Source organism: Anabrus simplex, chromosome 1, assembly GCF_040414725.1.
Source record: "Anabrus simplex isolate iqAnaSimp1 chromosome 1, ASM4041472v1, whole genome shotgun sequence".
NCBI classification, from domain to species: Eukaryota; Metazoa; Arthropoda; class Insecta; order Orthoptera; family Tettigoniidae; genus Anabrus; species Anabrus simplex.
The window spans coordinates 1559203752-1559227216 of NC_090265.1; the positions used below are offsets into that span (position 1 = coordinate 1559203752).

Genomic DNA, 23465 nt, shown 5'->3' on the forward strand with positions numbered 1-23465 from the left:
TATGTAAAAACATCAGTAAGTGGAACAGAAAAGTGTACCGATTTTAGCTATTGCAGTGAAATGGATTGAATAAACGTTTGGTAAACCTAGATGAAACCTTGTGGAAGATAAGCTGACTAATGTTAAATATACACAGCTAGTTTTGTTTGCATTTTTTTATTTGTCATTCATTGATGAATTATTGTATTAGTTACAAAAACTTAGGAGATGGATGGTATTATTTATATTTTATTAATATTAGCTTCTGTCTTTGTCTCCTCTTGCATGGAAATTATGATTTTGTCTCTGTGTTCTATATATTGACGTCTCCAAGTATTAACACCATAAGTCCAAGAATAGCCTAAATGAGTTACAATCATCACCTAAGCAGTTACTTCAGTATTTCTCCCCTGTATAAAAATCGCATCCTCTGCACCCCAAACTTGGCAGGAATAATAGATCTTAACGTCGTCGCATGGGAGAATGATAGCACAATTAAAATTGTGACTTGTGGTTATGATGTTTGTACAGGGAAAATGTCACGACGTTAATTCTTAGAGCCGTTGATATGTTTTAAAACAGAGATTTGCAGAATTAATTTGGTTAACATGGGCAAAGATGTGGAAACGGTTAGCTATTTAGTTGAGGGCTTCCTTATACACATGTGGTCTCATGGAATTTTCCATAAAACATTTTATACTCTATAGTTATTACATTCTGTAGATTGAGGATATTTTTAATGGTTTAACCCTCTTGGAGCCAGGAGGCGATCTGGTCAGCTGGAAGAGGGCAGAGCTCTGCCTCCACTCCACTAGTGTAAAGTACTAGGCCCTTTTTAGTAGAAATACAGTACATGTATTTTAAAATTCACGTATATCTACTGGTGTATGGCAAATACCAGCAAGAAATTTTCTACATGTTGACTACATAGAATACTACATGTTGACTACATAGAATAAACAACTGATTCAGAGTAATATAAAGAATCAAAAATGTTTTATTGTTGATATTATAGTTGTCAATAACGTTTATTTTCAGGAAGAGAAAAGCATTTTTGCACTTTCTCAATATCTACTTTGAAAAAATAAATTATGATACAAAAGAAAATATGTAATGTAGAATGTACTTCTAAATATAATTCTATAAAATAATCACTTTGAACGAGAAAAATTCAAACATACCTATGTCACTAATAAACACAAGACAGTTTTACTCCGATAAAATACTGACAAGAAATTTTCTACGTGCAGACTACATAGTATATAAATAATTCTGAGTTTTTAAAAAATAAAAAGTAATAATTGATATTATATTTTTGTTTTCAAGAAAGACTCATTTTCAGTTCCAGTACTTTTTTTTTTTACAACACAATATACATATAGACATGATATAGGTGCCATATCAAGAAAATAAAGTGAAATTATTTATGTTTCGCAGAAAACTTTGTTCTGCATCATCAGAAGAAAATCTTGAGTGTTCATGAGAAAGGTTTCTCAAGGAATGAGGTTTGAATTTAGACGTTATACTAGAAATGGAAGTGGTACGTTCATTCGTCACCAGATGGCTCACCGGACATGGTACAGTGCTAGCGTTCGAAGAGGAAGCTGACGGAACCATCAGAATCAGTCTAAGAGGGAGTCACATAACAACAGGAGTACACACATACGAAAGTATGACATAGATAGAAGGTTGGAATAAAACATCTGGCGATGAGGAATGTACGAATTAGGAAAACACGAAAACAAAATAACAGTAGTGAAGGGACAGGGAAGAGAACCACCTACATAAATCTTTAATGGCTGGCAACCACGTATTACTTGATAGCTAGTGTCCCTGTTGAAATTGTTAGGATTTCTACGTATTATCACAACTTCCCGTTTAATCCTGGACCTGTAGTGTGTAGTGTGGGTAAGAGCTCGAGGATCTTGAAACATGACATCATGAGCCAACGATAGAGCGTGCTCAGCTATTGTTGATTTATTTGGCTGGTTGAGACGAATATTTCGTTCATGTTCCTTAATACGAGTACCAATGGACCGGCATGTTTGGCCAATGTATACCTTGCCGCAAGTACAGGGAATTTCGTATACCTCAGGATGTAAAAGTGGGGACAGTTTGTCCTTGGATTTACCCAGACTGTGAGCGATTTTAGTGACGGTGCCAAACACGGTTTTTATATTGTGTTTGTGAACGACCTTGGCAATTCGATCTGTGGTGTTGTGAATGTAAGGCAGGTAGGCAGTTCCCTTCACTTCTTCCTTCTGTGAGCCTTGCTTTGGCAACAGAATGTACATAATTAAAAAATCTATGGCACTTAAACCATGATAGGCCTTGGCCTACCAAGTGACCACTGCTCAGTCCAAATACCTGGAGTTTATGAGGTGACACGTGGTAAGTGAGACAAATCCTCTCGGTCATTATTCTTGGTTTTCAAGACCGAGGTTGCCCTCTCATCCTCCGATATCTCCTCAAATGTAATCATTTAGGGTTACTTAGGCTGAGTGAACCTCGAACCAACCCTTAGGCCCAGGTAAAAATCCTTGACTTGGCCAGATATTAAACCCATGTCCTCCAGGTGAGAGGCAGGCATACTACACTTGGCCCGCGGATCCGGCATTTACGTATTGATAGAATTTATTTCTGAACAGTATTTTATAAAATAATTACTATGAACGAGAAAAAGAAAAACTCAAAATACAAATTCAAATTTAGTACTGTATGTCACTAGTAAAAAGAAGGAAAATGACAAAATAAATTTACTCACTGAAAATTGTTGAGAGGAAGACTTATCACCAGATATATAATGTTGTCCAAAGTTTGAGACCACTCTTGAAGCACTTAAGGGTATGGTTGTATATTTATACTAATACTAATATTAATAGGAACTATAACTGGAAAAAATCCAAAGAAAAGCAGCTCGATTTGTTCTGGGTGATTTCCGACAAAAGAGTAGCGTTACAAAAATGTTGCAAAGTTTGGACTGGGAAGTCTTGGGAGAAAGGAGACGAGCTGCTCGATTAAATGGTATGTTCCGAGCTGTCAGAGGAGAGATGGTGTGGGAGGACATCAGTACGAATAAGTTTGAGTGGTGTCTATAAAAGTAGGAAAGATCACATTATGAAGATAAAGTTGGAATTCAAGAGGACAAATTGGGGGAAATATTCGTTTATAGGAAGGCGAGTTAGGGATTGGAATAACTTACCAAGGGAAATGTTCAATAATTTTCCAATTTCTTTGCGATCATTTAGGCTAGGAAAACAACAGATAGGGAATCTGCCACCTGGGCGACTGCCCTAAATGCAGATCAGTAGTGATTGATTGATTGAAAGACAATGCAAATATTTAAGCCTAACACAACTTTATCAAAATATCTTATGTTCTATTGAAATAGGACTAACTTTAAATATATTTTGTTCATTTAGGGCACTTATGAAGAGCTGCACATTTAGTATGGAGGCAGTTATCACACTTGACGCACACAGTTTGTAACCTCTTCCTCTGTTGTGGAGAGCTACATACAATGCACCGTCTTTCTAAGTTACCTGATAAAAGTTTGTTTTACGCCACACATTCATGGAGTAGAACAGGAGCCTAGTCATTTTCTATTCTTTACAATTTTCTAAATACAACAAATAAGCATTTGAGAACATTCTTGAAATGATATTGTATGCAACTTTTTTTCCATAATTTCAAAGTTCTACATTCATCCAAATAATAATACCCCATCATGTCATTTGTATCAATGCCCTCCATATAACTATTATAATCCAAGATCTCATTAGGTTTCCTCTTGGGTTGATTACTGTTTCTAGCAGTTGCAGGCATTTCTGTTTCTATTGCAGCTCCACGTGTAGGCCTACTTATAATCACCAACTGATTTTTATGAGATTTTTTCTGTTGGATCCCACTAGTAAAATTGGCCCCTGTCTGAAATATTTATTATAAACTAACTTAAATGGCTTTTTCACAGCACCTGGTAGTCCCTTGCTGTTTCTTCGTCTACTCCCGGTAATCAATGTTCCAACTGAATATAAATGTTTTGCAAGAGGGACTGACGTAAAATAATTATCTGCGTAAATGTGTAAGCCTGTCATAAAATAATTCCTTAGAGACAGAACTTTCGTCACTACAGTGTAGGTCAGTCCATTCATTTTTACTTTGTTTTTGTCTTCAATGGATCTTGCTCCTCTGTATGAAAAAAAAACCAACACAATACTTACTAACTGCATCACACAACATCCAAAATTTTATCCCCCACTTGTGATGATGCTTATTCAGCAAATATTGGAGTAGTTGTGTATGGCATTTAGTTCCAACTAAACTTTCATGTATGGATAGTTACTGGTGATGAGTATAATGATGTCTAAATAACCTATTAGCATGATCAACAAGAGGCTGGAATCGAGCACAGGAATCATAGTTTGGAGAGCCAGGAGGAGAAAGCTTACTGTTGTCAGCTAAATGAAAAAAAATATAAGAAGCTGAAACCTATTCTTTGAGAACATTTCACCAAACCAAGGGGTAATGAAATGGTCTACAGTATTCCATAACGAAATAATGGTAGGTTTTCTTTTCCGACCCATATTCAGGATGATAGCATCAATTGTGGAGCGTCTCCAACATAAAGATCGAGAATTGGGTGACAGTTCACTACAAGTAAGGAGTTGGTCAGCGTAGCGATTGGTCTCTGTGACTATAAGGTTTAGCAGAGAGAAGTGAAAATTAATATTTGAAGTATAATATGGGCATAGAATCAGACTGAGGGGCATGTTTAGGTCCAGGAAGTTCCATAAAGGAGATAGGAGATTGAGGAATGTTGTCGGGTACACTGGGAGAAATTTCCATAAAGTGTTCTCCGGAGAATCATCATTGTTATCTCTAGTTTCATCTACCACCACATTCACAGTAGCTTTAGTGCCATTAGAAACAAATAAATGTCTCTTCTTCAGCTGCAGTGATCGCGGGGGGGTGTCCAGTATAATTTTGTCACTACTCTCTGAACTAAATTCACTATCGGCAGTGTTCTCCCTAGGACCTTTTTACTGCTATTGTTGCAGACCACCCGGCTAACATAATCTAGATAAGTACTGAGGTCTTTTTCCATAGCACTACAGTTCTGAAGGGCCTTGGCCTACCAAGCGACCGCTGCTCAGCCCGAAGGCCTGCAGATTACGAGGTGTCGTGTGGTCAGCACGACGAATCCTCTCGGCCATTATTCTTGGCTTTCTAGACCGGGGCTGCTATCATCATCAGATAGCTCCTCAATTTTAATTATGTAGGCTGAGTAGACCTTGAACCAGCCCTCAGATCCAGATAAAAATTCCTGACCTGGCCAGGAATCGAACCCGGGGTCTCCAGGTAGGAGGCAGGCACGCTACCCCTACACCATGGGGCCGTCAAGTGCTAGTTACATACTGTATTGATAATACATATTCGAGTCATTTGGTGTTCCAAATCGAAAGTTAAGTACTGTAAAGCTGTTTATTTAAATTATAAATCTTCAATATTGTCAGCATAATTGCAAGAATTGTCTCAGAGTTAGAAAGTTTTGCTTGACTATTGCATAGTGTGCACGAGCGATCCCTGGATTAGTGTAAAATCTTATGCGAGCACACGATTCCACATGCACAAACCCATATGGCATTCCATAGCAACAGAGTAGTAAGCTCCAGTGTTACATTATTATGAACGAGCTACAGAACACTAGAAACTTCAAAATATTCTGGTATGTCTTGTTCGTCATAATAACAGTAAAACAACTCAATTTTGCAGATATTACTGTTTATGCCCTGGGGGCAAAAATTTGAAATTTGATCATTTTCATTTTTACGTAGTATTCCCCACCCGGCTACTCATTTCTGCCACCCGGCGGACCAAAATTTCTGGGGAGAACACTGATCGCTATCTGATAAATCATCCATGTTAACTTCACATTGTTCCAAATACTCCATTAATTTATCATCATCAATACCTGCTAAAAAAAAAGTATCACGTGAGCCACTTGCCATTTTGCTGTCACAAATCCATTCACTGCAAGGACCAATCTCTTACTGACGAGTTAGCAGTACTGTATTTCTAAATATAGGAAATGACTCCTGTGAAAGCTATAACACTCTCTTAGAACTGCCAAAGCAAGGTCAGGCACACAATAACTTGTAGCCCCTTTACTATAGGTTGTCACAAAAGTATGCACATCACTGTAGGTTGCCACAAAATTATGTATATCATAGAATTTCATGCCAGCGGATGTAATCGGCTCTGGCAACTTCCGACTGGATTTTTAAAGGCCGACCTGATCGACTTTGGCAATTTAAAGGGAAGGTGCTCACACTACCGCCTAGCTCCAAGAGGGTTAAGCAGCTTTAAGCAGTGTCAGGAATGCTCTTTCCATACCTAGCGCAGGTATTGTCTTAACAAAGTTGTTGTCGTGAGCAACCTCTAGACTTTCTAGGTTTTCAGTGACGTAAGTATGGGAAAGGAAGTGGCCATGGCCTTAATTAAGGTACATCCCCAAAATTTGCCTGGTGTGAAATTGCGAAACCACAAAAAGCCACTTTCAGGCCTGTTGACAGTGGGATTTGAACCCATCATCTCTTGAATGCAAGCTCACAGCTATGCTACCCAAACCGGATGGCCAACTCATGTGGTCCCTGGGACTTTTTTGTAGAAATTTTTATGCTCTACAATTCCGACCCAACTGGTATGTTGATACACTCATGTTCGTAAAAACCAGAACACCTTGAAAGACTAGAGATAGGAAGTTCATATTCACAGGATATGTGCATTAGTATGTTCTGAAGAAATGATTAGCATTTGAACCATGTCGGCCCTCAGGTTCAAAGTCCACATCGATATCGTGTGTACCATCATTGACTGGTAAAATGTACCTGCGGCTCTCGTTGTTGCTATAAACCGAAGGTAATGGATCAGTGTGGCTTGAGCAGATGTGCAGGATGCCTCACAGATGTATGCGAGAACCGTACCATCAATTGAGTTAGTTTGAAGGATGTTGTTTGTTGTTTAAAAGGGCCTAACAGCTAGTTCATTGCCCGAGTTTGAAAGAGGGCACATTTTTGGCATGAGAGAACGTGATGCATCCATCCTGGAAATTGCTGCTCATGTGGGATGAAGTGTGTTGGCAGTGCAACGGGTGTGTACAGAATGGTTCATAGAAGGTTGTAGAATATGACGAGATGGGTCTGGTCGCACCACCCAGTCCACCCCCCAAGAATGGCATTACAGGATAGATCTGCATCCTCCTTGGCTCTGGCACAACAGTGTAACACTTCGTATACTATCAGGAATGACAGTCCGTTGCCGTTTATTACGGTCTGGGTTACCGGCGCGTCGTCCACTTCGCCTACCTTTGACTAATGTGCATAAACTTGCTAGACTGCAATGGTGTATGGAACGATGTCACTGGGGACAGGAATGGCAGCAGATAGTGTTTTCAGATGAAAACAGGTTCTGTATTTTGGTTCGCCACAGACAGGGGGAGAAGCACCACATTGATTGCATTCGCACAAGACATACAGCGCCAAGTCAAGGCCTTATATGTGGGGTGCTATTGGCTACAACTACAAATCACAGTTGGTGAGCCTCCAGGGCACTGTGACCAGTTTGATCTACGTGAATGACATCATGCGACCCGTAGCCATACCCTTTCTGCACAACACCCCAGACGCCATATTTCAGCAGGAAAATGCACGACCACATGTTGCTCCACGAACACGTGCCTTCTTGTTGTCACAGGATGTCAGACTGTTGCCCTGGCCCGTCCAATTAGTGGACTGGTCGCCAATCGAAAATGTGTGCGATATGGTGAAACGACGGGTGTGGTGCTGTGACCCAATGCAAAGATGAACTGTGGAACCAGGCGAATGCAGCATGGATGGCTATACTCCAGGACGCCATTCGCGCCTTATACGTGTTGATGCCATCACGCATGGAACAAGTTATCAGTGCCCGTAGAGGACCCAGTCCCTACTAGGCAACAGGACACATACTGAACCTAGGTGAGTGAAATGCTAATCGTTTCTGTTGAACATGCTAATGAACATGTCCTGTGAATATGAACTTCCTATCTGTAGTCTTTCAAAGTGTTCTGTTTTTTATGAACATAAGTGTATGTATAATGGTTCAGGTAGTGTAAACTGAGAAAGTGTTTTCATGGTGTTATTTTCTTCCAGTTGTTTCACAGACACCATTTCTACCTGGTTTCCTTTTCATCCCAGTTCAATATTTAATACGCAAAACCTTTCCCCAGGAGATCCTCTAGGCAACAGCAAAATCCATATAAACATTTCTCCAGGCTGTTCTTGAGTTATAGAATGCTCTTCCCATACAGTGTACAGAATTTATATTGTTAACAAACATAAAAACTGTTGTTGAAGTTTTAGAGATAGGTGTGTGGTTTCAATTACTTCTTTGTTGAACATTTTATGCTCTTACTTTTAATTGTTTAGGCAGCACAAGTGATAAATTTGTCACCTGGCATAATGTTCTTCAAATTGTTTCTCAGAAATCATTACTGCTCAGCAACCTTTCATCATGGTTCAATTTTTTATACACAGAAGCCGTCCCCAGGAGATCCTCTGGGCAAGAGCGAAAACCATGTAAAAATCTCCCCAGCAGTTCACAATTTACAGAATGTTTGTCTCGTATCTGCCATTGGATTTCTACCGTTAACATAAAACTGTAATTGAGGTCACAATTTTAAGGACATGCTTGGAATTTCCAGGATTTTTTTGGAGAACATTTTATGCTCTAAAATTCTTACTCTTTACTTCCTACATTGATATCTTTAATTGTTAAAGCAGCATAAGCCAAGAAATTGTTTATATGCTGTCACTTTCTCTACATTCTTTCAAATAAACCATTATCGCTCAGCTTCACTTCATCACAGTTAAATGTTTAATACATGAAGACCTTCATTGAGAGGTCTTCTAGGCAACAGTGAAAACTGCATAAAAGTCTGCCCAGCAGTTCTCAAATTATAATGCTTTATGTATGTAAAAGTTTTTATGTTCTATGATTCATACACCTATAGTTTGCAGATATATTTACAGTTTAGGCAGTGTAAGCTGGTGAAGTTGTTGCCTTGCATCATTTTCTTCAAGTTGTTTCACAGAAATGTTTATTCCTTGGTTTCTTTTCATCACAGTTCAGTATCTTATACACAGCTAGTTCAACCACATAGAAATCTGTCAAGTGGTTTTTGAGTTAAATCCAAATACTAATATGTACATACTGACAGATAACAGAGTAGAGTTTTTTGTATGTACAGATTACTATTGCTCCAGGTCAAGTACTGAAATGACATCTTGCAATCTCTCTGTGTTCTTTAATTAGAGAGGAATAGGCTCTCTTCTTCATCTCTGACATGAACACAATACACTGTAAATTTTTTGTGGTTGGGTCTATAATTATAGATGTGTTTTTTGCATTTTTGTGTATGTCATTTGCCTCATTTATTTCTTCTTCCTTGTGCTGTAACCGCTTTAAATTTTGTCATTTCAGATGGGGCTGATTAGTCTGGAAAAATTCCTGCTGCTAAACCGGAACAGGAGCAAATTCTGTCATGATGTAGATCTTAAAATTTTGGCTAAGAAGTACCAAGATGAGACAAATAAGAAACCTGTTTTTGTTGTTGATGGTAGCAATTTTATTCATTACTATTATGACATTCAAGAAAGCCAGGAAGGTAGCCGACAAAAAGACTTTCTGCTTGGAGGTCAGCTTCGACATTTTGTTGAGATAACAAAAGATTTTGTTAACAGGTTTGAGGTAATTTCATTTAATTATATTTTAATCTTCTTCCTCCTCATCATAATCAATTTCACTTTTCCAGCTCCAGTCAGGTCAGGATGTTAATAGTACCTTTCTGTCTGTCTCTATCCAACCACCATTGCTGCTCCTCAACCGTTTTCCAGTCCAGGTTCCTTCTTTCTTTTTTTCTTTCAGTCTTAATCCGTTTACCCTCCAGGGTTGTTTTTCCCCCTCAGTCTTAGTGAGGAATCCCACCTCTACCACCTCAAGGGCAGTGTCCTTGAGTGTGAAACTTTAGGTTGGGGGATAGAACTGCGGAAGAGGACCAGTACCATGCCCAGGCAGCCTCACATGTTGAACAGGGGCCTTGTGGGGAGTTGGGAAGACTGGAAGGATAGACGAGGAAGAGGGAATGAAGCAGCCGTGGGCTTAAGTTGGGTACCATCCTGGCATTTGCCTGGAGGAGAAGTGGGAAACCACAGAAAACCATTTTGAGGTTGGTTGAGGAGGGAATCGAACCCACCTCTACAGAATTGACCTCCCGAGGCTAGGTTGACCCTGTTCAAGTCCTCGTACCATTTTTCAAATTTCATGGTAGAGCCGGGACCTCCGGGAATAGCAGCTAATCACACTTAACCACTATACCACAGAGGTGGACTAGGTTCCTTCTTATTAGGCTGTTCTTGATCTTGTGTGCTGTCACGTTCTTTGAGTTCTTTTAAATAAACCTTTACTGCTTGGTTCTATTTCAACACAGTTAAAGGGTTGATACATGGAAAACTTTGTTGGGAGATCTTCTAGGCAACAGTGAAAAGCTGCATAAAATTCTGCCCAGCAATGTAGTCTGGGCCTCACGTTCTCCTCTTCAGTCCTTTCTTCCACCATCTTAACGTATCCAAAGCATTACAATTATTTATTTCTGTCCATTCTCTCTTAAAGTTTTCTACTCTGATTTCTTTCCTGAAATCCTCATATCTTACCCTGCATTTTCTTGTCGTTCCTATCTTCTTAAAAATTTCTTCTCACTGGCCTGGATTTTACTCTCCTATCTTGTTAGTGTCCAAGTCTGTACTGCATAGATTAGTATGGGGCAGTAATGCATCTGATACATATCTCTCTCTCTCTCTCTCTCTCTCTCTTTTAGTGATCTCAGTATGTCCAACTGACCTTATATATTGAATCAGGAATGCTGATTACAGCACCCCATCTCAAAGCATTTAAAGTTTAAAATATCCGCTGCGCGCAAGATTAGACGACCGCAGCTGGCGAACGAGGAGCGAGCTTGGTGCTGGTCGGTCAAGGAGAGGCTACATCAAATAGAATGTTCTATAGTTCCATGCCTGATAACTCAATAAATAAAATTAGCATCACGATTTGGACTACATCACTGTATAGCCAATGCTAAACTATGCATAATTACCAAGTCTCAAGCAAATCCATAGAAAATCGATGAAGTTATTGCAAGTTGAATTTATAGGGAAATCTTGTGACGCGACCAGCTGATTTCGTATAAATTGAGGACCAGGGGACATGACTGACTGTGTGATTCCACAGCCTAGCTGTGCTGGCTGACTGTAGGATGGTCGATGACAGAATTCTACCAATGTGTTACTGTAAACTTCCACAAAATCCATCGTGAATGAATATTTTTTATCAGTTCATATTCTGAGTAGTGTACATCGGGTTTGCATTTTTCAAGTTATATTAGAACTGTGCAATCCAACTTAAAATTTGGAACTGTGAATTCAAACTTAGTTGAATGTCGAGTGCGAATCTTAGGACTTGTATTTCCAAGTGTAATTCAAATTCTTTATTTCTTTCTTTGAGTGGAGATGTTGACTCGGTATTTAAGACCGTGCATAAGACTAGGATTTCATAAATACAGCTCAAAAGCTGATTAGAATTTATTCTACATTAGAATTGAATAGACTTAACCAAGTAGCTTCAGTGAAGAGAAATTACTTTCTCGTACAAGCGACTGAAGGTCATGACAGTACTATCTGTAGTACTGGACGTAACCAAGTGGTCTCAATGTACAAAACATTATTTACCTTCATAAATAAGTACCTCATATTATGACATGTAAACGGAATTAAATTCACATTATGTAAATATCAAGTGTCATGTTACAATAGCGTGTGAATGGAACTAAATTCATACATCTGTACTTAACATGTCATACTCTCACCGGCTTGTAAATAATTCTGACAATAGTAGGACGTAACGAAACTTCTTACGCATTTGTGTTCTCTTATTTCATGTACTGTGAAATGCACAAGTGAATCATTACTTTGAATTTATTTAAAGCAGAGCCTAGTGAAATTTTCATTTAAAAACTGTGCCAAGAGAAATGTTTCTTTTGAAAATCTTTAATAACTGGCTCAGGTGAATTTTGCTTTTGAGTACTCATTTGATCCCATTGACATTCGAACCACAGAATAATATCTTTATTTTCATTGTGCAGTTATATTAAATGAATGTTCATGATAGATTCTATTGACATTCTACACGGTATAACCCCATTTCTTTACGTCCTTCATGGGAACCCTTCAAACCATTCAATTTCATTTCAAACTGCACCAATAATCAGTCGAGTGTACACAATCGTACCGAGTGAGTGAACCCTGGTACTTAGACTCCCAGAACGTCTGCGATCTGCCAGAACTTCTAGTCATCGTGGGAATTCACGTGGTCCCATGGTACAGAGAGCTGACTTATGGTGTGGGGAAGGAGTACCAGCAGCGAGGGACAACGCCTGCCACAACACAAAGAACATTCACTCCTCTTTTCCAACTCCGGCTGTATTAAAGGTGATATGCAACTTGTCTTCTTTTATGAATAAACAAACATTTCAATTTAAAAAGTTTATTTCAAAAACCTCTCTCTCTCTCTCTCTATGTGGATTCCAAGCATGGACTCACACCTTGCATAAATTCATGCTCTCCAAGATGGCTAAGTACGGGCATTCCTGGTACAATATATATAAATTTATTCAGAGAATAAACACTTCCCCTATGAGGAGGTTGCCCACAAGGAAAAGGACTACTGAATACATTAATTACTATACAGATGATGTCTCTTTATTGACAGTGAAAACTTTCAAGGCTTTGAGGACCACATTCTTTGTCAATGATTCTGGTGGTAGGTTGAATCCTGAGTAGAATTCTTCAAAGAACTTAGGTGTTGTTCCTCTTGCACCAATCATGAGGCCTGTCAACTCAATATTATCCAATCCATATTCATGTTGGTAGAAAGGGCTAGTTGGCTCGTAAATGCTCATCTTTTCCTCATGTACTTCAATGGGCTGGTTGGCATGTGATTCAAACTGAACCGTAGGATCAATAATTCACTGGTGGAAAAAATAAATATCCAAACACCAAGAAGGGGTTGTGCTAGATTAACAAAAGTTGGTAGGCGTGTTTATATGTCTGAAAGATGATGTTGATTCAAATTTGCCGCAAATCGCATTAGCGTGGTGCTAGTAGCACCCCATGACGTTGCACATCAGGTTTGCATTAAATATGGGCTGTACTGTGCTAGAGTTAGTTTCCTATGAGATTGGACGGAGTGACTGTGAGTGGGTCAAGAATGCCTTTACAATGACGAAGAGGCCTGTATCAACAGCTCACTGCGGTTGAACCAGGCCGTTCAGTAGGGCTACATGAAGGTGGATTTTCCTTCCGCGCTATTGCAGAACGACTTGACAGGAATGACTCCTCTGTGCATGCATGCTGGCAGCAGTGGTCATGAGAAGGTACGCTTGCAAGAAGACTGAGCTCTGGACGTTCCCGTGGCACCATCAAGAGGGAAAACGGCCGTATTTGGCGTATGGCTGTGGTGCAGCGGACTGCGTCTGCAGCAGCAATTTGAGCGACAGTTGGCACCACAGTGATGCAACAAACTGTTCAAAATTGTTTAACTGAAGGGCAAGTGGTGGTGGTGATTACAGCTCCAAGCCAGATGCCCTGCGGCGTGCATTCCTCTTACCCCAAAACACTGCTGTCTGCGACTACAGTGGTGTCAAGTGAGAGCTCATTGGAGGATGGAGTGCAGGTCCGTTCTGTTTTCTGATGAAAGCCGGCTCTTCCTTGGTGCCAGTGATGGCTATGTGTTGGTTTGAAGGAGGCCAGGTGAGCGCCTGCATTCTACCTGTCTGCGGCATCGACACACCGGACCTACACTGAGGGTTCTGGTCTGGGGAGCAATTTCCTATGACAGCAGGAGCACTCTCGTGGTTATCCCATGCACACTGACTGCAGACGTGTATATCTGTCTGGTGATTCAATCTGTTGTGCTGTCATTCATGAACGGCATACCCAAGAGTATTTTCCAATGGGATAATGCACGCCCCCATGCCGCTGTTGTAACCCAATGTGCTCTACAGAGTGTCGACATGTTGCCTTGGCCTGCTCGATCCCTGATCTGTCCCCAATCGAGCACGTATGGGACATCATTGGACGACAACTACACCAGCGTCCACAACCGGCATTAACCGTCCCTGTATTGACTGACCTAGTGCAACAGGCATGGAACTCCATCCCAGAAGCTGACATCCGACACCTGTATGACACAATGCATGCACGTTTGTAACATCTTCAGTTTCTGATATAGAAGTATCCTCATAAACAGAATTCATCTCCTTCTTCACTTATTTTCACCCCCCACCTTAAGTCAATTTTCTGAAGAATAAAACATGATTCTTTATTTTTAAGGAGATTCCAAATACTAATTTTCATGTCTGCCTACAGTTCACAAACATGTACTCCATTATTATCATTAAGTGCAAAGGGAAGGCCAATAGAATGAACATTTCATAATTACTTTATTCGCTACACTAATTACACTGTACAAAATGTATACACATACGACTCTGTGGTCCATGTTGTAGCACACTGCTATGACCAACCTCAACACATCTACCCGACGCTAGTACAAGTCTCGTCACTGACTCATGCCAGTGAATAGAGTCACCTCGCCTCCCTTTCCATGGAGGATGTAGCTGTCTGATGAGTGTTGCCCTCTGAAGGACAAACATATACACGGCGTTCAACATACAGCCCACCTAATTTATACATAAATTACAAACATAAAAGATTATTAACAACAACAGCAACAAATTAGCACTCACACTGAAAATGGCAAATGCAAGAAAGAAAGAAAGAAAGAAAGAAAGAAAGAAAAAAAGGTTTGGCACATGAAGGATTACACTTTTTCACTATGTACATTTTCAACCTCTTCTGGGAAGAGACAAATTTTTGCAACTGGGTGCTTGAAGGTCCCCTTGGGAGCGCGAATTGTGGCAACTCGCACCAAGCCGTTACCCCCTACTTGCGTATCTACCACAATCCCTGTCTGCCACGTGAGAGGTGACAAGTTGTCTTCCTTGAGAAGAACCAGAGTTCCGGTTCGAAGATTGACCCTTCCTGATGACCACTTGGTCCACTGCTGGAGTTGACACAGATAGTCCCTTGACCACTGCTTCCAGAATAACTGCCTGCAGAGCTGACGTAGGTGCCACCTGGACAGATGAGAACCTGAAACTGCAGGTAAATCTGGCTCTGAAATGGTTGTGAGAGGTTCTCCAATCAGAAAGTGTCTGGGAGTCAGGAATGGATAGTCATCAGAACTATCAGACAGTTTGTTTAATGGTCTCAAATTCAGGCATGCCTCAATCTAGATTAACACTGTGGACATTTCTTCAAAAGTAAGTACAAGATTTCCCACAACCTTCTTCATATGGGACTTGGTAGATTTTTTGCTAGCCTCCCACAGCCCACCAAAATGAGGGCATGGGGTGGAATAAAATGCCACTGTATTCCACACTGAGATGCAAAGTCGTCCACTTTCCTCTGAGGTACTTGATATCTGAAGAGTGTCTGAAGCTCCCGTAGCTCATTTCTTGCTCCCACGAATGTACTTCCGTTGTCACTATAGACGTTCCAGCGGATACCCCGATGTGATGTAAATCTACATACAGAAGCTAGGAACGCATCAGTAGACAGGTCAGAGGCAAGTTCTAGATGGATTGCCTTGGTCGCCATACAGACAAATAGTGCAATATAACATTTTACCTTTTTGCTCTTACGTGACCCACCTGACCCATGAGTTGAGTTGATGTATTTGCCTTCAACCTGTAGCAAGGGAGACACTTGTGCATTATGTGCCTAATGACAGACTTACCATTAGGTACCCAATATCCTTTTCTATTGGTTGCAAGCAAAAGTTGGGGTCCAGCATGCAAAAGTCACATGTGTTTGCACCTGTTTTGTTTCTTGTTTTTTTAATGCTATTTGTTCGGGGCGTTGACCTATAGAGATCTTTTGCCCCTAACAACCTGGTTACATGATGATCAGGTGGTAGGATGATGGGATGTTTCTGGCTGTACAGAGCTTGAGATTGTTCCAATCTGCCACCCACCCTTAGCATCTGGTTTGCATCTACAAAGGGATGAAGAGACTTCAACTTGTTGTCCTTTGCAATTAGTCTGCCAAGCTGCAGATCTTGAAGTTCCTTACAATATTCTTGTTCTTGGGCAGTACAGATAATCCTGTGCAATGCCCCTTGAAGTTTGAATACAGTCAGAATTCTCACCTGTCTCCTTGAAGCAAGAAGCCTGAGGTTGTTTATGTACCTCAGTATGAAGGCGATGACTCTCATCAGCTGTGACGAAGAAGAAAAATGGTAAACTAAGTCTTCAAGAAAATTACTGACAACAAGTAAGCAAACAGGTGGTTTCCATTGCTCTGGTACATCAGTGAGATCAAGAGTTTTTTTCATTTCACTGTTGTATCTCAGACACTCTGTTACTAACAAATGTTTTCCACGATGCCGGCTCTCATGCAAGCCAAGCTAGTACTATTGTAGAATCTGTACAATAGTAGTTTTGTTCAATTGTAAGGTTAAGTGCAGTTCTAACCATATCCATTCATTTTACAAGGCGCAATGCACGGCATAGTTCAAGTCTAGAGAGGAAAATCTGCTTCAGTGGTGCTACTCTGGATTTGGAGCTTAACAACATTACTTTTACATTATCCTTGACATCTATACTCCATAAGTAGACAGATGCTCCTAGGGCCCTTTCTGAAGTGTCACAGAATCGGTGTAATTCATATCGTTTAATTTCCTTGTCTCCCGTCACTTTTTGGGAGATGTGAATGTCATTGAGTGATGGCAAATGTGCCTGAAGCTATTCCCAAGTAGTTAATAGCTCAGGAGGCAAACTCTGATCCCAGTCCACTTTCACTTGCCACAAGTGCTGCAGAAAAATTTTACACTTTATGATTACTGAACCTAAGCGTCCCAAAGGATCAAAAATGGATGAAATGCAGGATAACACACTATGTTTTGTCCAGGATGTAGTCTTCTGGGTGTGACTGGTAGCTACAAATTGGAAGGTACCCTTTAGAAGATGCCACAATAGTCCTAAAGCCTTGATGGTACCCTCTTCTTTGTCATCCAGACTCCAGGGCAGTTGTGATTCTTGGTACTCTAGAGGTATGTGCTCTAAAATAGTGGGATGGTTAACACACCATTTACGAAGAGGAAAGCCTGTGTTGCTGAGTAGTTCAATGAGCTCTTTTTGCAGACTGAGTGCATCTCCAATGGTATCTGCTCCACTCAGAATATCAACATAGTAGTCTCTTCATAATGTCTCCGGCACTCTTTGTTATTGCAGTGCAACATCATTGGCAAGTTGTACCAGGCATACTGACAGGAACACACAGGGGACATTCGTCCGTGGTACACACCATCACCGCCACCTGATGGCACATCTACCACGCCCGCTGCAGCCGCACCATCCCCATGGACACTACAGCAACAGTCTTCATCCTATTTCTGTACCACTACCACCACGACATCTGCCCATAACCTTTCCCACATTCCTAACACAACTGTGACAACATCCCATCCTTCACTGATCATGACTTCCACTCTTCCTCTACTTTCAACACCAGCACAACCTAGTCCTCAGTACATATCGCCCCCGCAACCTGATGCAGCATCTATCACGCTCGCAGCGGCCGACCCTTCACCGCCACCAGCATCTTCCCGAGCCGAAGCCGAAGCATCTGCCACGCCTGCCACACCCTCTGCAGCAGCCGCATCATCGCAGCCACCACTGTCTTCTAACGCCCTGTACAGCTGCGTTATCCACGGCGTTGACCCTTCAATCACCAACCAAGAAGTACTCCGGGAACTCCATAAAGACTAAGTCCCAGCCCGTCAAGCCTTAAGAATCCAGAACAGCAATGGTCCAACGTATCTCGTCTGCCTACATCTCCCCACCGCAGATGATGTACAGCACCTCATCCAATGCGGAGCCTCCTTATACCGCCATGACCATAAAGTCGATTTCGATTACAATGCGGTCGTGAAAAATCAATATTCATGAATTTCCGTTTGTGCTTTATAAGATGCACGATATGTCATTCACCGCTTCTACTACCAGCACCATCACAACCACCACCACCACCACTACCACTACAGCATCTCATTTGCTACCCAGCTCCACGCTTACTACTCCAGCTCACTATCGGGGTGTCTCATGCCCCCACGACGGACTTTCAGATACCATCTCAGCCACGCCACATCTTACCACCTCCAGCACATCAGCAAACTTCTTCATCCAGGATTCCACTAAAACGATTGAATTCCAACCCCTCCGAAGATGACATCACAAGGAAAAGGGCCGCTGACATCATCGCCACAGCTGAAACCAACGTCCAGGTATCGACTACCATGGATAACACCCTTGCGCCTCTGAACACCAATTCCCCCATTAACCTTCCACCCAACTCTCAGGCAAGTCGCCCCATCACCAACTCCCGTACCCTACAAAAACTTCCCACCGGCACCCATAGCCACCTTCTGCTAAACCCCGCCCAAGAATACGCATCCCCCGTAACATTTTCAATACCCTCATTAGATTTAATTTACACCGACATGAAATAGCTGATATTCATCCCACTGGTAATGGGGTAATAATCAAGGTGAACGAGGAGGATGTCGCACGCCGGCTCACCCACTCAATAGGAGCTACCCAATTAGGTTCTTCTTCACCCCTCAAACCTCTTTCCTCCCCCACCATCAAAACACCACCCCGTCCTCCTCGTCACAGTCTTTTTAACTGTGTTATTTGCGCTATGGACCCCGATATCCAAGAGGAGGCTATTCTCAACGAACTCAACGTGGAGGGTGTTCCGGTCCGGAAAGCCTTCCGCATTAAGAATGCCAGTGGGCCCACCTTCATGGTACGGATCATCCTCCCTACAATTGAGGATGTCACCAGGGTCCTGAACAGTGGGGTCTCCATCTTTCGCCACCACCATAGAGTGGAACCCTCCCGAGCCCCAGCTCCCCAACCCATAAGATGTGAAAGATGCCTGATCTACAACCAACATACCACCGCTCACTGCACCGCCGGCCATCTGGTGTGCGGTCACTGCTCGGAAGCACAGCCCACATCCTGCTGTCCTAATGCCTGACGCCCCCCCCCCCCCCGAAAAAAAGTAACACTGGCGGGGAATCCCATCCCACATTGCCATTGATGTAAGTCCCACCCCGCACCACCTGAGCACCGTCCTGAACTGGTTGCACCTCTCTGCACCATTGACACCCCCACCCAGTCAACCCACTCCCTCTTTCCACCCCCAACCCTTGAGGACATCATCTGATTCATTACCATCTCCCTCCTTAACATCCATCCCTATCACCACCCCTTAGTCCTTGCACAACTTCAAGCCGCCGGTAGCCAAACCCTCAACATGCACTTCCAGACATTCTACTCTGGCCTCAACACCCATTTCAACACCCCCCTCGAAACATTAGCTTGATCATGGCCCTAATCCCTTCCAGAAACCGGTCCCATACACCCATCCCCATCATCTTCCTCAACATCCAATCTTTCCACTCCAAGCGTCTCCACCTCCAAACTCTTACCACCCTATACCTCTCACACAACCTCCTCCTTAATGAAACCATGCAGCATCCCCATCAGTTTGCCCACCTCCCCGGCTTTACATTTCATTGCACTGATCACCTCCATGACGTAAGCCATGGGAGCTTAGCTCATCCCTTCCTATTCGTAATGACACCCCTCCCCTTTCCTTCCATGAATCTATCTCTGTAACCGTTTACTTCTGATCCTGAATCCTTCACCTTGCTACCATCTACCATCGGTCACACATTCCCCTACCTCTCGACTACCTCACCTATCTCTCTGACACCTTCCCCCACTTCCTGCTCCTCGCTGACCTAAACCTCACCTACCGATCCCGCCGCAAACTCAATGACTTACAATCCCTTCTTAGTGACAGAGACTGTTCCCTCGTCCCCATCCCAGGCCATACCTGTCCTGCCTCCAACACCACACCAGATGCCCTCATAGCCCACAACTCTCTCTTTCACCTCCTGCAAGTCCAACTCCTACCCAGCATCGGCAGTGATTATCTTTCCACCCTCCTCCAGGTACATTCCACCTACAACCGCCCTTCCCCTCCACTACCAATCCCCATTGTTAACTTTACAAAAGCAGAATGGCCATCCTACTGTACCCATCTGTCCCAAGCCCTAGAAAACTCTCCTCTTCCTCTCTCCGACCAGCAATCTGTCGACAACCTCAACACATTCATCCTTTCCGCTTATCTCTTCTGCTTCTGCTTCCAGTATCTCAAACACTCTCAGACCCCCTTCACAGCCCAGACTTTCATCGTGCTTTGTCCACCTACAGAAGCTCTCCCAATCCTATCTCCAAGAATTCACATCCTCCCGTGACCCATATTTCCTTCGCCTTCACCACCAAACACTCCTATCCATCTGCAACTATCTTGCTGCCCATTCCCGCCATTCCTGGGTTCAAACTGTACCAGCCTCAATTCTCTTTACTCCCATCCCTCTAAATACTGGCTGAAACTCAATAGTGTCCTAGGCTCCAACTCCATATACCCGATTCTCCATCACGGCATAGCTCCAACCAACACCACGGAAGAACTGAAGATCTTTGCCGAACACTTTCACGACCACTTCAACACACATCTAGATTCAGATTTCGACTACTCCGACTCACAACTCTACATTACCCTAGTCTCCTCCCCACCACTCACTCACTCTACTTCCCATACCATTTCCAAGCACCCCCTACACACATCCATCACACCATCCGATATGCAAACTGTCCTCTCTAAATCCCGGAACACTGCCCCAGGACCTGACAAAATCCATTACATTCATGTCTGTCAAGCCCTATTATACCTCCTAAAACCATCCTGGCTACCCGTTATACCTTCATCCTCAGATTACATATAAATTACAAACATAAGTTTTCCACCTATTCAAGACATAGTTGTATTTACACTGCATGTATTTACAGTACATGGGACTAGTTTCAACCCTACTCGGGGTCATCATCACCCATATTTAAAACAATACACAATATTTGATGAAATCCTAAAACATGTTTCTAAGCAGTAAGAACAGTATAAGCTGATACAGTGTATAATTTACTCCTCACAGATTCCTCCAGAGAGTATCATCTACACATTTCTTAATCAAACATTTGTACATACCGATATACTTTTATTATAAGTGTCACGTCATATGAGTTCAGTCTTAGTACCATAAAAACACTTGGTCCACAACCGTAATGTATTGCCAGGACCTACTAAATTCTATCTGAAACACCATGTGTTTAAAATTTGACTCAAGTTGATCCACAATATAGAGCATCTCATTTGTACTTTTAAACATATTTGTGTACTTGTATTATATATTGCTCACCTAATGTCACTAGTAATATTTCACTTTCATATGCAACATATTTAGCACCATAGCACTTCGCCTAATTCAACCTCACATCATAGTGTTAATTATATATTTGTTTCATACTGTTCTCACTGCTTAGAAACATGTTTCAGGATTTCGTCAAATATTGTGTATTGTTTTAAATGTGGCTGATGATGACCCGAGTAGGGTTGAAACTAGTCCCATGTAATGTAAATACATGCAGTGTAAATATAACTATGTATTGAATAGGTGGAAACCTTTTTTTATAATTTATATGTAATCTCAGTTCAATACGGACCAACAACATGAAATTCATAACCCTTGTTCATCCCCAAAACCGGGTTTTATCCCACCTCTTGGAAACACACCACCATGCTCCTTTTTCCAAAACTAGGTAAAGCACCTTCCGCACTTGACTCCTATTGCCCCATCATCCTCATCACTGTCCTAGACAAAATCCTAGTCCAAAGTAACCATTTGCTCTCCCCTCCTAATTCGGGTTCCGTCCTGGACTATCCACAACCGACCAACTCCTACGCCTTGTCCAGATCACGTTGAATAATTTCAATCATGCCCGTCCTACACTCATCACTTTTGACTTCCACCTTGCCTTTGACTCCATTTGGCACACTGCACTCCTGTCCAAACTCCAATTCATTGCTATCCCAATTTCCTACGTTTTGCTCATCTTATCCTACCTTTCCAACCGAACCACCCAGATCTCCATCAACAACCAGCTCTCCTCACCCTTTTCCCTCACCCTGGGTGTTCTCCAAGGTTCTCCGCTCTCTCCCCTCCTCTTCATACTGTTTGTCGCCAGCATTCCCCAACCTCGTCAACCGTTTCTCCGTTCTCCCCCCCCTCCTCTTCATACTGTTTGTCGCCGACATTCCCTAACCTCGTCAACCGATTCTCCGCTCTCGCCCCTCCTCTTCATACTGTTTGTCGCTGACATTCCCCAACCGCTTCAACTGTTTCAATTTGCCAATGACACTGCCATCCTTGCTCCTCTCTATTCTGTTCAGTCAATTAACCGCAAAGTCCAACCCTACCTAAATTCCTTCCTATCCTGGTGTGATCAATGGCACTTCAAGCTTAATCCTACTAAAACCCAAGCCATTCTCTTCTGTCACCGCTGTGGCATGTCTAGTAGTACCCGCAACCCTAACCAACTTCAACTCCTCGTTCGAGACATCCCCATCCAAAACCAACCTGTCTTTAAATACCTCAGCATACATTTTGACCAGCACCTCACCTTCCGCCCCCATTTCCTTCACCTCAAAACTAAGACTGCCACCCGCGCTCACCTGGTGCATCGCTTGGCTGGCACCCGGTAGGGTCTGAATTCCTCCCTCCTCCTCACTTACAAGAACTCTGTTTGACCCCCTGTCATCTACGGCCTCACCGCCTAGGCAGCCGTGGCCCAATCCCACACCAATCTTTTCCGCTCCCTCCTTTCCATCAAACGTTGTATCGTCCGCCACGCACTCCACCTTCCATTCACTTACCGCACTTCGGATCTTTATAACATCATCCCCTTCCTGAAACTAGATACCTACATCCTCACCCATTTCTAACGAGCCTTTTAGCCCGCTATCATCCCCTCCTGAACCAGCTCCTCTGTGGTCCACTCCCTCCCTCCCTCCCCACACTTCATCCAGACCCCCTATCACCAGTTTCATTCCCTCCCCCCACCCTAAGGTGTTGACTACGCAAAGACCATGACAAGAACCCTAGAACCTGTTTCCCATCTGCCCCTACTCATAGCACTCACACTCCAGGTCACACTTCGCACTTATAATATGCATGGGGGTCTAGGATGTCACCCTCCTGGTTCACCACCCATACCATCACTCTCTGCATACCTACCAACTTTCCCAATTTAGGCGGGAGACTCCTGATTTTCAACCATTTTTCCCACCTCCCGATTATTGTAT

The 23465-nt window shown here is 42.4% G+C and overlaps 1 protein-coding gene across 1 annotated transcript in view; it reads left to right on the forward strand.

Annotated features, from left to right (window-relative positions):
• Window positions 1–23465, forward strand: part of LOC136880643 (constitutive coactivator of peroxisome proliferator-activated receptor gamma) — a 194104-nt gene that overhangs the window by 63478 nt on the left and 107161 nt on the right. Inside the window, exon 2 of the mRNA XM_068225583.1 lies at window positions 9499–9765. Coding sequence (XP_068081684.1) covers window positions 9499–9765 — 267 coding nt within the window. The remainder of the gene's footprint in view (window positions 1–9498; window positions 9766–23465) is intronic.